The sequence below is a fragment of the Rhinatrema bivittatum genome, chromosome 5, assembly GCF_901001135.1.
Source record: "Rhinatrema bivittatum chromosome 5, aRhiBiv1.1, whole genome shotgun sequence".
NCBI lineage: Eukaryota > Metazoa > Chordata > Amphibia > Gymnophiona > Rhinatrematidae > Rhinatrema > Rhinatrema bivittatum.
This window is the reverse complement of record NC_042619.1, coordinates 20234911-20252174: the sequence shown is the minus strand read 5'-3', so window position 1 is coordinate 20252174 and position 17264 is coordinate 20234911. Positions and strand designations below refer to the sequence as shown.

The window sequence follows — 17264 nt, the reverse complement described above, 5'->3', positions numbered from 1 at the left end:
GATACGGTCTCCAGAATTGAACACTCGAGGTGAAGCCTACCAAGGACTTGTACAAGGTATTATCACATCCTTATTTTTATTTTATTTTTTTTACTCATCTAAGCAGTCCACAATCCTTCTGACTTTAACTTTCACCTTGTCACATTGCTCTGCTGCCTTCAAATCACCAGACACTATCACCCCAAGATCCTTCTCCCAGTCCGTGCACATTAGTCTTTCGTCCTCCATAACATATAGCTCTTTTGGATTATCTTCTTGGCAGTGAATCCCAGCTGCCAAATCTTTAGCCACTCTTCCAGCTTTCTTAAATCACTTATCATTCTCTCTACTTCTTCAGGCATGTCGACTCTGTTGTAGATCTTAGTACATTTGCAGAAAGACAAACTTTACCTTCTATCTCTTCCACAATGTCACTCACAAAGATATTGATTAGAACTGGTCCCAAAACCAATCCCTGTGGCACTCCACTTAACACTGCTCTTTCTTCAGCATATGTTCCATTTACCATTATTGTCTATCTCCTGCAGTCGACCAGTTTGTAATCCACTCCACTATCTGGGCGCCCACTCCCAAGCTTCTCATTTTATTCACAAGTCTCTTATACAGGACTGTATCAAAAGCTTTGCTGAAATCCAAGTAAATTATATCAAGTGCTTGCCTTGATCCAACTTTCTAGTCACCGAAGCAAAATAATCAGATTTGCCTGACTGGATCTTCGCCTAGTGAATCCATGCTGTTTCGGTTCCAGCAACCCACTGGATTGTGGATAGTTCATTATCCTTTCCTTCAGCAGAGCCTCCATTAATTTTCCCACCACCAAGGTGAGGCTAACTGGCCTGTAGTTTCCAGCCTCCTCTCTGTTACCACCTTTGTGAAGCAGGACCAGCACTGCTATTCTCCAATCTCGTGGCACTACTCTCATTTCCAGGGATCTTTTGAACAGGTCTTTCAGTGGTCCCGCCAGCACATCTCTCAGCTCCCTGAGTATTCTGGGATGTACCTCATCCGGCCCCATGACCTTGTCCACTTTCAGTTTTCCTAGCTCTTCCTACATTTTCTTCTGTAAACATGGTTGTATCTACTCCACTTCCATCTATGGTCTTGTCAACCAGCAATGGTCCAGTTACAGAGTCTTCTTTAGTTAACACCAAACTGAAATATTTGTTTAATATTTCTGCTATTTCTTCATTTTTCTCCACACATTGCTCCTTGTCACCTTTCAATTTCACTATACCACCTCAGGGCATCATCTCTCTCTGATATATCTGAAAAATGTTTTGTCACCTTGCTTTATCTCTCTGGCAATCTTTTTTTCTGCTTAATCTTTCTTCGTCTCCCTGACTTTCACCAGATATTCTCTCTTCCTCTTTTTGGGATCTATCAAATAATGCTGCAGCACCATCCCTAATACCAATGCAGGGTAACCCTGTGGCCACTTGGAGGGTCCAGCCAAGCACTGCACAGGCCCGCCTACACCTGTGCATGTGCTTCTAAACTGGCAACCTCCCATCCGCCAACTGTCTTTCTGCTTGCCTACGGGAAAGTTCCGCACCTACAGGTTTCTTCATAACCAAGGGTCACACAGTTCCTAGAAATATACCCACAGACCAAATATACACAATTATCAGGATTGTTACTCCAAGACGGGTAGAGCTAACAAACTAATACGTTTATTAAGAAAAAATAGGAAGAGTGAACGGATAAAAGATTTAAATTGCAAACAGATATAAGTAAAACAAGGATTATACAGCAAAAGTTAACTGAACACTTTCCCCTCCTTTACTAGTGCCTGATAAGGTTAGGAAAAGGCTGTCCACAGGTGTTGTACAGAGCCTCAGTGCAGAGATCTGCTTCCTCTGCACTCTCAGCTGAGACTGGAGAGTTCCAGAACCCTCAGGGTGAGCTTTCTCTCTCCACGGCCAATCACGGCACACAGAATTAGCAGTTAGCTTTCTGGCCAATGGCAGTGCAGTGTATTTCAGTGTTACATGCACTCAGGGCTGCTGGGATGTGTATGCTGATCAAGCCATCTTCAGTCAAGGCAGCATCCAAAGCCTCTGTCTGAATTACAGTGCAGAGGACAAACACCACCTGCAGGCCAGCACACAGGAAATGAGCTCTCTGGTGAAAAAGTATCTCAGAGCAGGACAAACTACAAAGCATGCAAAACCCCTGTTTTGCCACAAGATCCTTTGTACTTCTTGAATGCTGTTTTTTTTGCCTTTATTTTTTCAGCCACCTCCTTTGAGAACCAGATCTGTTTCTTTTTCCTCTTACTTTTGTTTACTTTTCTGACAGAGATTTCTTGCCTTTGTAATAGTTCCTTTTAATTTGGCCGACTGTTGTTCCACCTCACCCATTTTCTCCCAGTCTTCTAGTTCTTCCTCTAGGAATGTCCCCATTTTGACAAAGTCCAAATTTTTGAAATTTAGAACCTGGATCATGTGACTTCTTTGTATCCTATTGCTACCTCTGTAGCTGTCCCAGCAGCAGGGCTCTGTATCCTATTTCAGCCTTTGTAGCTCTCCCAGCCACAGACAAGCCTCAAAAGCAGGGCTTTTTATTATATTTTGCCTTGTTTGATGAATGCTTCCAAATTAAAACATAACTCTGGTTTTTATGCCACTGATGATCTATTTCCTTGCTTTATTTACTATGCTAAAATTAATTCAAATACAAAAACCATAGCAAACTGGTAGTAAAGATAAACATGAAATCAAGTTAATCTTGACGTTATACTGATAACAAAAAGTTAACAGTCAGTACAACAGGAAGTACAAAAAATGTGGAAATATAAAGAAGACTAAGACAAGAATGCCCACACTCCTCACTTTCATTCAATGTATACAGTGATGTACTAATCTTGGAAACTCTGGAAGAAGGGAAGGCATAAACATCAATGGCATACACAAAATGAACAGTCCAGTCCATATGATGATACAGTACTACTGGTTATCTAAGAAAAAAGACCTACAAGAGAGAAATTGATTATGCATAACCTGTAAGGTCTTTGGCATGAGCCTGAACATCAAGATGAAAATCGTGATCGTCAGCAAAAATGAATACAAACAAAAATATTTGCTGATGGAACAAAATGAACAATTTGAAGAATATAAATATCTAGATAGCTGGATTACAGAAGATGAAAAATGTCTAAAAAGTAAAAAGGAAGAACTGGAAATGCTATAAATAATTTTTGGGACCAGGGAATAATTTGCTTTCTTATCTGTTTGAGTCCTTCCAGACATATCCAGAATGCCTATGTTTTGCCTTCCTGCCAGCAGATGAAGATAGAGAACAATTGTTTTACTGACAACTCTATATAGGGCACTTCAGTATTTCTCTACCAAAGCAAAGAACATTTTAAACTTTACTTCCCCCTGCCCACAAAAGCAGGGGAGTTTAACATGAACCTCTAATGGAGCTTGGCCCCTACAAAGGCTAAGGACCAAACAAGAACCTTCAAAACATGAAAAAGCAATATCGTAACATAAAAATTCTTAAAGACATGGAAAGGCAGGATGAATTTGGAGAGAACCTGGACTAGTCTGATGGGACTCAAGGAAAGAAAATTTGCAGGCAAAAAAACAAATGTTTCCTTCCTTATTATCCACCACACTAGTTTAGAATACCTAGGATGTACCCAAGCACTCTTACCCAGGTAGGAACCTGACAATCCTGCCTTCAGAATGCTAAACCCAAAGGAGGCTTTTGCCTGCGTATCCAACTGGTAATGTTTATTTATTTATTTAGATATTTTTATATACCGCAGTACGTAAAGATATACATCACCGCGGTTTACAGTTAACGATAACTTAGCAACAATGCTTTACAGATAACAGTATTAATAAGTATTAATTACATATAACCGTGTTAACAGGAAACAGGCTGAATCAACCGTAGTTCATTCATAATGATAATGTTTAACATACAATAATGAATTTATAGAGATTATAATCATTTACGAATCAACAATATAACAATCGAGAATGTAGATAAAATATGAAAGAAAATGTAGATAAAATATGAAAGAAATATGAAAGAATATGAAAATATGAAAGAAATATGAAAGAAAGAAATATGAAAGAAAGAAAGAAATATGAAAGAAATAAGAAAGAAATAAAGAAATAAGAAATAAGAAAGAAAGAAATAAGAAAGAAAGAAATATGAAAGAAAATATGAAAGAAATATGAAAGAATATGAAAATATGAAAGAAATATGAAAGAAATATGAAAGAAAATGTAGATAAAATATGAAAGAAAATGTAGATAAAATATAAAAGAAAACCCATAGTCATCCTGCCACTGGAGATACTGAGTGCAGTTATGCCCACAAAGTTACCTGGCCCCTACCAGGAGAGTAGAGCGATGATGTTGCGAACTGTCTTAGCTAGTTTTATTCTCCTTCCCGTTTTGATTTGATTTAATTACTGTTAGATTTTAAGTATTACTCCAGGAAGTACTTTTAGGATCATTTAGGACATGTTTTAGTTTGTTATGATGTATTTTAGCCGTAATAGTTTACTAGATTACTGCAATTCACTCCTGCAGGGCCTTCCCGCATACACCACCAAACCACTCCAGATGGTACTGAATGCCACTGCAAGGATACTTACAAACGCCAAAAAAAGGGACCATATCACCCCGATCCTCCAGCATCTCCATTGGCTGCCCATCAAATATAGGATTCAGTTCAAAACCTGCATGATGATTCATAAGGCCCTACATAACATCTCTCCACTCAACTTAACCTTCCAGCTTCAACTACACTCCTCTAAAAAACCAACCAGAAGGGCATACCAGAACAGAATGATCACCCAACCTGCAAAATCTACCCTGAGGAAACGCGCTCTATCCACAGCGGGCCCATCTCTCTGGAACTCCCTACCACCGGACCTCCGCATTGAGCCGTGCCATACTACTTTTAAAGTGAAACTCAAGACTTGGCTCTTCCGTCAAGCTTTCCCAGAGAGCTAAAAGCAAGAACAACAACAACCATCCTTGCCTTACAGCAATAATCTAATGTTTATATTACTTCAGTTATATGTTTCCAAGTTGTGTTCTAAGTTGATCTTAGTTGTTTTTCCCAATAGATTGTACTTTATTATATATTATCCGTTCATTATTTCGATATGTTCCATGTAAACCGCCTCCCCGGCGATAGTTATTTCTGTTAAATGTGAACCGGAGTGATATGTATTGTATACAGGAACTTCCGATATATAAAAACCAAAAATAAATAAATAAATAAATAAATTTTAGGTTAATAATGTATTTAAATGTATTTTAGATTTAAAAATTTTTTTAGGTTTAATAATGTATTTTAGGTTTAATAATGTATTTTAATGTATTTTAGGTGTAATGTATTTTAAAATGTATTTTAGGTTTATTAATTTTGTATGATATATTCAGCTGCATGTTTTATTTTGTTGTGAACCATTACGATGGTTCACAACAAACCATATACCTAGTGACGGTATATAAAACTTAATAAATCTAAATCTAATGGAATGCACCCCAAGTCTCAGGAACCCTTAAATATTTAGAAATGTACGCCAAATAAATTACTTCCTTAATCCAGCGAGCTATAATTGCCATAGAGGCCACCTGTTCTTTCCTCTGACCACTGAAAAGAACAGGTGGTTCAAACGCCTAAACAAGTTAGTGACTAAGATAGCTGAGCAAGGTCTATTTAATTATTTTTAACATCGAGAAAATGAAGATCTTCAAACTTTCCCTTAGGCTTACTACCCTTGAATGAAGGGAGTTCCAAAGACTGACTTAGATGAAAGATGAAACTACGTTTGGCAAGAAAGATGGAACTATATAGACAGACACTCCAGTCTCTGAAAACTGCAGAAATGCATCTTTACAAGACAGAGCCTGTAGTTACAAAAAATGCCTCGCTAAACAAACTGCCAACAGAAAGACAGACTTTAGAGTTAAATCCTTAATAGTCCTCTTCCTGATGGGCTCAATGGAGCCTCACACAAAGTCTGAAGAACCAGATTAAAATCCCAGGAGGAAACTGTCTTTAGAGAGGAGGGTGACAATGTTTCACTCCCCTCAAAAAATGAGTGACATTAGAATGTCTGCCATCTGTGTCCTGTTAAATTCAAAGCCAAACCCTTCTGAAACTCATTCTGTAAAAATGATAGAATCAGAGATACTGGGGCCTTGAAAAGGAAAATACCTGCATCCCCACACTAAACCTCAAATACTTTACAGAGTTGTATATAAGCCAGTGATGTAGACTTCTTCCTCACCTGTAAAAGGATGGTTATCAACAATGCTGCATAGCCTATAGTTCTCAGCCTTTGCCTTTCAATAGCCAGGTCACCAAGACCGAACCTTAATGCAACTGACCCTGTATTTGACCCAACTTTAGAGATTCTTCCAATTTGAGTCTCATGAGGTCCATATACCACAGATGCCTGGGCCAACTTGGTGCAACCATGACAATCTGATCCTTGTGCCTTTCTCTTCATTGAAATATCCCCCCCCCATCACTGGCCATACTGGGAACATGTACAGAAGATTTTGGAGAAGCCAAGGCTGAGAAAATGCATCCACTCCCATTGAAGCTACCTCCTGTCTTTGATTGAAGAACCTCACTGCCTTGGCATTTCTGCAAATGGTCATATCATCTCAGGTTGGATCACCCCCATCTGCGAGTTATCATGCAAAGGCTGAGTACAGTTTCCACCTTCCTGAATCCAAGGTGTGCCGACTCAAAATGCCTGCCTGTATATTCTCCACTCTGGCTATGGGAAAGGCTGAGATAATTTGTAAATGCAACTCCGCCCAGTTGAACAAGTGAGCTGCTTCTACAGCCATCGTGAGACTTTTTGCAACTTCTTGATGTTTCACATATACCACCGTCATCGTATTGCTGGAAAATATCCTCACGGCTTTTCCTTTCACCATGGATAAGAACTCCTGGAAAGCTGTCCTTATAGCCGTAGTTTCCAACCAACTGATGGACCATATCCCCTCAATCTGTTGCACCAGGGAATGAGCCCCTTGTCTCTTATTGGGACCACCTGTAATGTTAACGCCTCCATTCCACCAGAAATGAGCAAGCTTTTCCTGCAAGGCTGCCCCTTTTCAAAGAGGTAGCCTTCCTTGACAGGTAATGTCTCACCTCTCTGAATTTTGATCTACCAGGGCCACCCTCTTCTGAGAATCCTTGGGTCTATCCTCAGGCAACTTGAGGGACTTCTTATCCCCAAAGTGCTTGACCAGTTTCCCCAGGTCATCTCCAAACAGGAGTTTCTCCTTAAAGGGCAACTTACTCAAATGTGATTTGGAGGCTGTTTCCACCAATCAGTTTCATAGCCACAACAAACACCTGGCCGAAACAGATGACACCATTCCTCTAGCTGAGATATGGACAAGGCATCCACCACAAAAGCGAAACTGGCTTCCAGCTTCTCTGTTTCCTTTAGCATGAAACCTTTGGAGCTTCCAACCAGTATTTGTTGAACTCAGCACAAACACACCCTTGACAAAAAGCTACTGGTATATGGACAGCACCACAACCTCAAACAATTGTTTCAGGTTCACCTTAATTCTTCTATCCAGAATATCTTTCAGGGCTGCGCTGCCTTTAATTGGTATAGTGGTCTTTTTCATTACTGAGACCACAGTGTCCAGTGGTGATGAAAGAAGTTCCATACCCTCAGTAAGAAGCGGACAGAGCGTTGCCATGGCCCTGCCTACTTTCAAGCCTGCTTCTGGAGAATCCCACTCCACATTTACCAGAGATCTCACAATTCTGTGAAAAGGAAAGGTGCTGACCAACTTTCACAGACCCTGCAATATCAGGTCCTCCCTTTCCTCTGTAGGCTCTACAGAAGTCTCCTTAATACTTAACTTAGCTAAGGCTTACGTGATAATCAGAGGGAGTTCTTCTTTCATAAAAAGGCAGATGATCCTGGGATCATTGCCCTCTGCCAGTATGATTTCGCCCTTTTCTAAAGGCTCATCCTCTAGTTCACTATCCCCCTAAGTCCTGACCTTCAGCTAATTCACCCAGGGAGTCAGCCCTGAGAAAGCTGACCCCCTCATTTGGATCCTCCTCTGGCTCTAACTTAGATCTCTTTTCTGGACTCTGACCCCGTCTTTTAGGGTCCCACCCAGCCAAAAGCAAAAAAGGAACTGTCCCTCCCTGAAGAGGTATCATTTTCATACAAAAGACTTCATGCATTAAAAAGACAAATTCTGCTGAAAAAGGGGTAGAGGAAGCGTGAGAGACCCCCTCCTGCCCACCCCCCCACCAGAGAATGTGTCGAAGGACCAGAGACATTTTAATTGGAAGGGTCGATGCAGTTGCTAGAACTGAAGCTGGCCGCTACTCCTAGACCTGCAGGCTTCCCTCCCCCAGAAGGACCTGCACTGGGCCCAGCAGAAATTGGCAGAGAGAACTCTTCAAAACCTGCCCCTTTCCCGGAAATTCCACAAGGGGGAATTTCCTTGCTGCTGCGCCAGACCTGCAATCAGCTCCTCACAGCGGAACAACCGCCGCACCATCCTCCACATAAGGGACAGTGTTTGTCATACTCTGTGGGAGATACCTCAAGACCCACAAAACATCTCCTGTGCCACAAACTCCAAAAGAAAGCAAATACAACAGTCGACCTCAAACAGCTGCCTCTAGACTGCCTCCGATAAGTTCAGCCACTGCAGGAGCCGGAGAAGGAGAAAATTGCTTTTTTTTTTCAGCTTTATAGCCCTAAATAGAACTCCTCCTTAAGGGAGGCAGACAATGAGTTAAAAAAGGAAGGCAAGTACTTTCCTGGCCAGAAATAGTGTAGCACTCCACTTCTCATCTGCCATCCAGTCCAGGACTGAAGAAGCAGAAAAAAAGGGGATGGGGCGAAGACGGTATCAAACTTTTCTGGCTTTCAAACCCACTACACCTCTGAAGGGTCCAAGCCAGAAAAGGTCACCAACTCTCCTGCTCACCCTTACTCAACGAGGGAGCAAATCCTCCAGGAGCCAAATTCACCACATAATTAAGCTGCAAGCTTTACACCTCCACCATCTGCTGAAGACAGAGAAATACTCAAGTGCTGCAGGCTTCACACTGCCCTATATAGAGTGGTGTCAGCAAAACAGTTGTTATCCGTTTCCATTTGCTGGTAGGAGGACAAAATGCAGGCATTCTGGACTAGTTTGGTGGATGATAAGGAAAGGGAATTTAAGAGGAATTAAATTTAGACCTAAGGAAAAGGCTACCATATACAGACATCATCTTAGAGGTAGGATACAGAATTGAAACAGATATATAGTAAAGAGATCATGAATAAATGCATTTGAAATGTGGTGCAATACAAATTCTGAAGATTAGCTCAAAGTGCATGAGCTCAGATGAGAGTGTGGGTGAAATGATGGTAGGTGGAAGAATCTAACAGAAGACCTGGCTAAAAGGAAAAGGAGATTTGCTGGTCTTGTACTCAGAGAATCTGATGGCAAATTAGCTAATCTCATACCGGAGGGCATGACAGAGGGTGAAAGGTATGAGGAAAACAGAGCAGTCTGGGGTGAAAACACTAAAAAATATTCAAAGTTCTAGAAACATAGGTGAAACAGAGAAAAGCTGAAGAAAGAGAGAACAGCACCATAGGTGCCAATCATCTTATTGAAGACAGCACTTGAAAATGATCTAGCCAATTACTATATCTTCATATAGCATTTGCATTTTCCTTCTTTGGCAGATTATTGATCAAGAGAAAAATTATAACATTTCACATTTTAATAGTACAATGCATTTCCAATATGTTTCTTCTTAATTTCTAGAGCTTAAAATAAAGGTAGCAACATTTCTGATATAAAATATGTAAACAGACAGGATTTCTAAAAATTAGAGATTCCTACAAGGAAGGAAATCAAGAATTTAAAATGTGAATTGCTTATGCTAGCAATCTTGGAAATGTTATTGTGGGTCAAGCTCTTCCTTGAAGAGGAGCCTGTTGTATTTAGGTTCTAGAAGAGACCTTCAGTACATACCGAAGTGATGGGCTCTCTGGACTGACTCCTCACCCGTCTTTCTTCCTTGAGATGAAGTACATCTTCAAGAGGAGTAATGGAGACTTTAATCTGTCCTTGGCACTGTCCACTAAAGTCACTAATATTGTACCAACCGCAGACAGACAGGAAACCAGACAGAAGTGGCGAGAGATCCACAGATGCAAACCCAATTACTCGTTCAACATCTATGGTGAAAAACAAAACAAATAATTACCATAATAAAAACCCAACCTTTTACGCATCTCTCTGAAGTGCATTTGCTATCTGGGAACACTGTGGAAGTGATTCAGTGGGGGCGCCAGGCCTGTTAAGATGGAACAAACAGAGGATTCAATCAGAAAACTCACTTGATATCTAATTCTTGTAAACTTGCTGACAGAAATCTTGGGTTAGGTGGAAGTGCCACCTATATTGTGAGAAATCTTCTTGTCATCCCTTACCTGGTGAATGCGGTAAGAACACAGGAACATAAGAACTGCCATATTAAGTCAGAGCAAGGGTCCATCAAGTCCAGTATATCCTGATTCCAACAGTGGCCAACCCACAAGAACCTGGCAGGATCCCAACAGTAGATAGATTCTATCTTGCTTAATTATTATTTTTATGAAAACTTAATATTCTGCCTTTTCCCAAAGTTGGTGTCAAGGCGGATTACAATAAACTGAAATGAACAGCTTGCAGTTAAATCAGAATTTGCAATGAAGCATTGGGATCCATATAGGAAATCCCATGTGAATAGTTTCACGATCCAGTTGTGTACAACACTCTGTCGGATGTTCAGGAAGTTGGGTTGAAGATGTGGGACTTAGAGGAAGGATTAGCTGAAAGTCACGTCTTAGCTTTTTTTCCTGAACTTGAGGTAGTATGGCTTCAGGCTCAGGGTTAGTGGTACTTTGCTCCAAATTTATGATATGTACATCTGAAAGCGCAGAATCTCGTGCAGGACAATCAAGTAGTGGTCAGTGATGGAGAGAAAAGAGCCATTTCAGCAGACTGAAATTCCCTTGAGGGCTGAGAGATATTCAGGGGCCTGTTTATTCAAGCATTTGTAGACATAGCAGAGTTTTTTAAATTTTGTCCTGCTTTTTATACCCAGGGATAAGCAGTGGCTTTCCTCAAGTCTACCATGTTAATAATGGGTTACAGAGTTTTTTTTTCCAGGAACTTATCCAAACTTTTTTTTTAAACCCAGCTACACTAACTGCCTTAACCAAATCCTCTGGAAATTAATTCCAGAACTTAATTGTACGTTGAGTGAAAAAGTATTCTCTCTAATTTGTTTTAAACATGCTACTTAGTAACTTCATGGAGTGTCCCCTAGTATTTATATTTTTTGAAAGAATAAACATTAAATCACACTGACTTGTTCTACTCCACTCATGATTTTATAGACCTCTATTATCTCCCCTCAGCCATCTCTTCTCCAAGCTGAAAAGCCTTAACCTCTTCAGCCTTTCTTCATAGGGGAACAGTTCCATTCCCTTTATCATTTTGGTTGCCTCCTCTAAACCTTTTCCAGGTCTGCTATATCTTCTTTGAGATGTGGCAACCAGAACTGCACAATGGAGCAATACAGAGATATTATGATATTTTCTATTTTACTCGTCATTACCTTCATAATAATTCCTAACATTCTAATTGCTTTTTTGACTGCTACCTTACATTGAACCGAAGATTTCAATGTATTGTCCATGATGATGCCTAAATCCTTTTCCTGAATGGCAACTCCTGTACGGAAACTAATGTTGGTAACTACAGTTTGGATTACTTTTCCCCATGTGCATCACTTTGCACTTGTCCACATTAAATGCAGTCTGCCATTTGGCTGCTCAGTCTCCCTGTCTCTTAAATTCCTCCTGCAATTTCTTGCAATCTGCTTGAGATTTAACAACTCAGAGTCAGGCTGCTTCAGATTTGGAGATTGACTTTCTTACAAAATATGAACCAAGGAGAGCTGGGTCAATCTCAGCTGGCACAGAAAGTTCAGTTTCAATCTGAACAGAATCAGATCTGGCTAGGGAAACCAAATATCCAAGATGGGCCATCCTGATGCACTTAGATTCTGATGGAGACCCCACATCATTTTGGTTGCCTTCCTCTGGACTGCTTTTATCCTGCACTATTTTTTTTTCAGATTTGAGATATAGCCTTCAAAACTGAACACAGTACTCTAGGTGAGGCCTCATCAAAGACTTGTACAGGAGCATCATCATCTCCTTTTGCCTGCTGGTTATGCTCTCCCTGTGCAGCCCAGCATCCCTCTGGCCTTAGCTACTGCCTTGTCACATTGCTTTGCTACCTTCAGACGTCTGAACACTATCACCCCAAAGTCTCATGCCCCGACCTTGCACCCTCCCTCATGTATAGTGCTTAGGATTACTGTATCTCAAATGCATGACCTCTGCATTTCATGACACTGAATCCCAGCTGCAATATTGCTCACAAAAATATTGAACATAACTGGTCCCAGAACTGATCCTTGAGGCGCTCCACTTATCACTCTTCTTAAAGTAGGTTCCATTTTTTTTACTAATCACTGTCATCTCTCAATCAGATAATTTCTAATCCATTCCTGTAACAGGTGCCAATACTACATATGGCTAAATGGCTTAATTTCTTTCCAAAAAGTTTGGCATAGTTTTTCTTATTGAAGATACTACTGTAGAAGATGCCTAGCACAAGGTACTTAATAAAAGCCATCTAGCTGGGAACAGTTTACTCCTTCACCAAGCTTATTATAGTCAGTAAAGTTAAGCTGGGAGCAAGCACGATGTCCCAACATGAAAACCTCCAACCTCGCTAAGATCAGACAGTCAAAAGTGTTACTCACACAAAACAGCCCAATACACACGTATATGGGCCGCACGTGAGCAATGCGAATTTTAAGAAGCCAGGAAGTATGCGCGTACATCCCTTGGCATACGTCAAGAATAAGGAGGTAGAAAAGGGGTGGGGGCTGGGAGTTCCGGGGTGGGGCCAAGACTTATGCACGTAACCCCCAAATTCTGCAAGGCTGAACATGGTAACGCACTCCATATTACCTGCATAACTTTACTACTGGTCCTGATGAGGCGCAAGTCTGGAGATTTTGGGTCAGAGGGATCCTGGACACCAGGGGCGACCCCCCCAAAACCCGCCCTGAGTTGAAAGTGCCTGTCTTACAGTGGGAGATGTATAGAGTGTCAAACTGTCTCTCTAACAGAGGCTCCCTCCCCCCCACCAACCTGGGTCACTTGTGCATAAAGGCTCCACACATACGCGCAGTAGGGATATTTTAAATGATACGCGTGTACTTGCACGCACAATATGAAATTAAGCGTATTTTTGCTTGCATGCCCAATACATGTGTCTATGGGAGCACGCGCGCTTTTAAAATTTACTTGAGGAAACACAAGAGAAGAGACATTGTTCATTCAGCCTGCTTACCTGTTTTATGCCACACTTTAAAGACCAAGGTTTGTTGTGTCTCCAATAAAAGTTCCTTAGATAATCTATTGAAAAAAAAAATTAAAAAAAGTGACATACCAAGTTGGTGCAATTTTTGACTTTCTTAGCTATAACTTTACAGTTTGTTTTTTTTTTTTACTGTTTCCTTGAGACAATAAAAGAAAAACAATAAATGCATATATTGTATATTGGATGCATACTAATTATATAAGAAGTGGCTGAATCAATATAAGTTTGAAACTTATGAGCTGCACCAGCAATCAGAAACAGTCATTATTCAATTGCCCTACAAAAAGGGTTTTAGTTTGTAAAAGAGATGAGAGAATCATACATATGTCTTAGAGATGTAACACAGTAAAATAGTAATGATTGCAGAAAAGGTCTAACCGGTCCATCCAGTCTGCCCAGCAAGCTTCTTATGGTAGTATCTGCTGCGCCGTACAGGTTACCCCATGGTTTTCTTAAGGGTAGAACTGCCACTCCGTGCAGCTATTCCCAAGCCTTATGATAACCCATAAAACATTTACTGCTAGCAATATTTTTTTTTCAATTTAATGTTTATTGTAAAGCCTTTAAATCACACATTGGGCCAGATTTTATAACATGCGCGCGGGCGTGGATTTGTTTGCGCAACCTGGCGCGAACAAATCTACGCCCGATTTTATAACATGCGCGCGCAGCCGTGCGAATGTTATAAAATCCAGGGTCAGTGCGCGCAAGGGGGTGCACAATTGTGCAACTTGTGTGCGCCGAGCCACCTTCCTCCGTCCCCCCCCCTGCACCTTCCCCTCCCTAACCTGCCCCCCAGCCCTAACTACCCCCCCCCCGACCTTTGTCGAAGAAGTTACGCCTGCCCAGAGGCAGGCGTAACTTGCGCGCGCTGGCTCTCCATCCCCTGGCCCAGTGGCTGTTCCGGAGGCCTTGGTCCCGCCCCCGGAACGCCCTCGGGCCGGTGCCCCACCCACCGCCCCACTCCCGGAACGCCCATTTTTTCAAGCCCCGGGACTTACGTGTGTCCTGGGGCTTGCTCGGCGCGCGCAAGGGGAGGCAAGGGTAGGTTTTCGGGGGTTACACGCGTAACCCTTTGAAAATCTACCCCACAGGGTAGATTTATGGTTTCCCTGAGATCTTTCTCCCAGGCAACTATAGGAGTAGGTTTAACCTCAAGAACTCCAACTAGTATGATGTAAATTTTTGATATGGCTCTAGTGATCCCATCAGCCCTATCACAATAGATCTCAAATAGAGTTTTAGGTTGCTTTAAGTCCCTCAGTGCGTCCGTGAGCGAATAAAAGAAGCTACCTGTGTATAGAAAAAACAATTGTTCCGGAGTGAATATTGCTCACGCAACAATTCAAAAGTTAATATACTATCCCCAGCCCAAATTTGACCTAATCTAGTTATACCCAGTTTTCTCCAGCGCACCGCCATATCTGAGCGATTACCTGGCGGAAAGGCGATAGGTAGAAGAAATGAAGTCCTATGCCAGTATTTATCCCCAACTAACCGCTTCCTAAATGTAAACCATTCGGCCATGGTTACTCTGGAGTAAGGAGATAATTGATCCCACCTCTCCCGAGTTTATCCTAAAATCCACAATAAGCTAGCTAGAGAAGGGATCCCCGCAATAGCAGTTTCAATGACAATCCAGCTTCGTTGCCTCCACAGAGCCAGAACAGACTTCTCTTGCTGCCTCTTATCTCTAAGTTCTGGCCTAGCTATTTTTTTGCAGCAACCCTAGTCTCAATCGTTCCCTTTCTTTCCTCAAGTATGATGCACAAGAAACAAATTTACCTCTCAGCACAAATTTCAAACACTCCCAAACTATCAGGCCGATACAGTACCGACACGGAAAAAAAAGTGAGGCAGAGCCGGGCGCCCGCGTGTTTGACGTGTGCACATTTTAGTTCGCAAGCCGCGCAATTCAGTATTCAAATTAGACACAAATCCACGCGGTGGCAATGGAGCGTCAAAAGTGCACCTATGAAGCGTTCGCAATCCATTTTACTGTATAGAGCGGTATAGAGCGCCTATACAGTATCCAGTGTGTGCTGGCGCCATACCTGTCATTCCAAATGTCATTCCAGCAGGTAAGTGGATGGTTCTTTTCTACAGACCCCACATGGACTCTGGGGCCGCTGCCCTGAGCATCCGGACGTCCTTGATTGGAGGCCACCCCCAACCTTCCACGTCCGGGCGTCTGTGAAGGTTGTGGCCTTCGAGCATGGATGCCCATGATCGGAGGCCCGGCTGCCTTCCAAACGTCCATGGCCGCTGCCTTGAGCGCCCGGCCGGACGTCCAAGGTTGGGGCCTCCGAGCATGGACGTGCAAGGATGTCCGGGCGTCTGTGAAGGTTGGGGCCTCCGAGCATGGACGCCTGGAAACAGACAGGAATGCTGCCTTCCAACGTCCATGGATGTTCCCGCCTCTTTCCGGGCGTCCATGATCGGAGGCCCCGCTGCCTTCCAACGTACATGGCTGCTGCCTTAAGCGCCCGCCCGACGTCCAAGGTCGGGGCTTCCGTTCATGGACGTTCCCGCCTCTTTCCCTGTTGGCCTCTCCAATCTGCCTTGTAGAATTCGCTTGCCGGGCATTTCTTATTCTGCTTCTCAACCGAATGAAAAAGGTCGCCAGAGCCAATATATGCATGTTGTTCATGACGCTGTCCGGTCTGAAGCTGACTGAACATCACACTAACGCCAGGGACAGGGTAGGCGGTAAATATAGAGGTTAAAGACGCGGTAAATAAGCTGGTTAAAAACACGATAATTTGGGTGCGCGTTACTGTATCGGGGGGAATAGCTAATCCGATCATTAATATATCATATACATGCGGCGGGCGGAAATGGATACGTGTCTTTTTCGGCAAGTGCTAAGGACGTGTAAAAGCCGTTACTGAATCGCGTGTCTTACGCGCTCAAAACGTGCGTCCAAAGCAGGTTAAAACCACGCAGCCTCGCTTTACTGTATCGGCCCGTATGGTAGGTGTGACTGCACCATTTCTATTAACATCTAGGTATTCCTGAATATCAGTAACCAATAAGAAATATAAAAAAAGAAACGTGTGCTGCATTAACATTCAAGTGGTTGCATGCAAACAACAATTATTATTATTATTATTCTCGTGCGAATGTCGGTATAAAAAAAAAAGTTAAATAAATAAATAAATAAATTATTGGATAATTAAAGCATAGAGAAAACATCTCATTAAAGCATAAAAAGTCCTTTTAATCAGGGAAAATACAAAGTATAGACCTTGTGAAATAATAATTTCATAAGGTATCCTTGAAAAGTAGCAGCTTAATCAAGTTAATTTCCAAATTCAAAATATTTTAGTTTGACTCTATTCATATGCATAACTATCTCAGCTAGGTTGAAGCTTAGCTTAATCAAGCTGCGCTTTGGACAGTTTGATTAAGCTACTACTTTTCATGCCAGGCTCTTAGGTGAGTCCCCTGCTCTCAAGGTCTCGGATTCCTGCACCAGCAGCTCTCTCTTTCAGGGAGAGTTTAAACCTTTAACATTCAGTGACATTTTTAACCGCACTATTAGAAAAACCCCCTTTTCCCCTACCTCATGCGCTTTAAGACAAATGTTACTCATATGGCACCCCCACTATCCGGCATCTTTCTATTAAAAGATGCATCCATCCACACCTGTCTACCCCACCCACATCTAACCTTCCAGAATCTCTGCTCCTTCCTCCCCCCATCCTCCCCTCCCCTCACCCCACAAAGAAAATGCCACAAACTACTATGGTGTATGTCCCCCATCATAAGGAATGA

The 17264-nt window shown here is 42.0% G+C and overlaps 1 protein-coding gene across 2 annotated transcripts in view; it reads right to left on the bottom strand.

Annotated features, from left to right (window-relative positions):
* The window catches only part of C2CD3 (C2 domain containing 3 centriole elongation regulator), a 429817-nt gene that overhangs the window by 105861 nt on the left and 306692 nt on the right, over window positions 1-17264 (bottom strand). For both annotated transcript variants that reach the window (XM_029602105.1, XM_029602106.1), the window contains exons 26-27: window positions 13458-13522; window positions 10011-10216 (exon numbers count right to left, since the gene is read on the bottom strand). In XM_029602105.1, the coding sequence (XP_029457965.1) occupies window positions 10011-10216; window positions 13458-13522 (271 nt within the window). The remainder of the gene's footprint in view (window positions 1-10010; window positions 10217-13457; window positions 13523-17264) is intronic.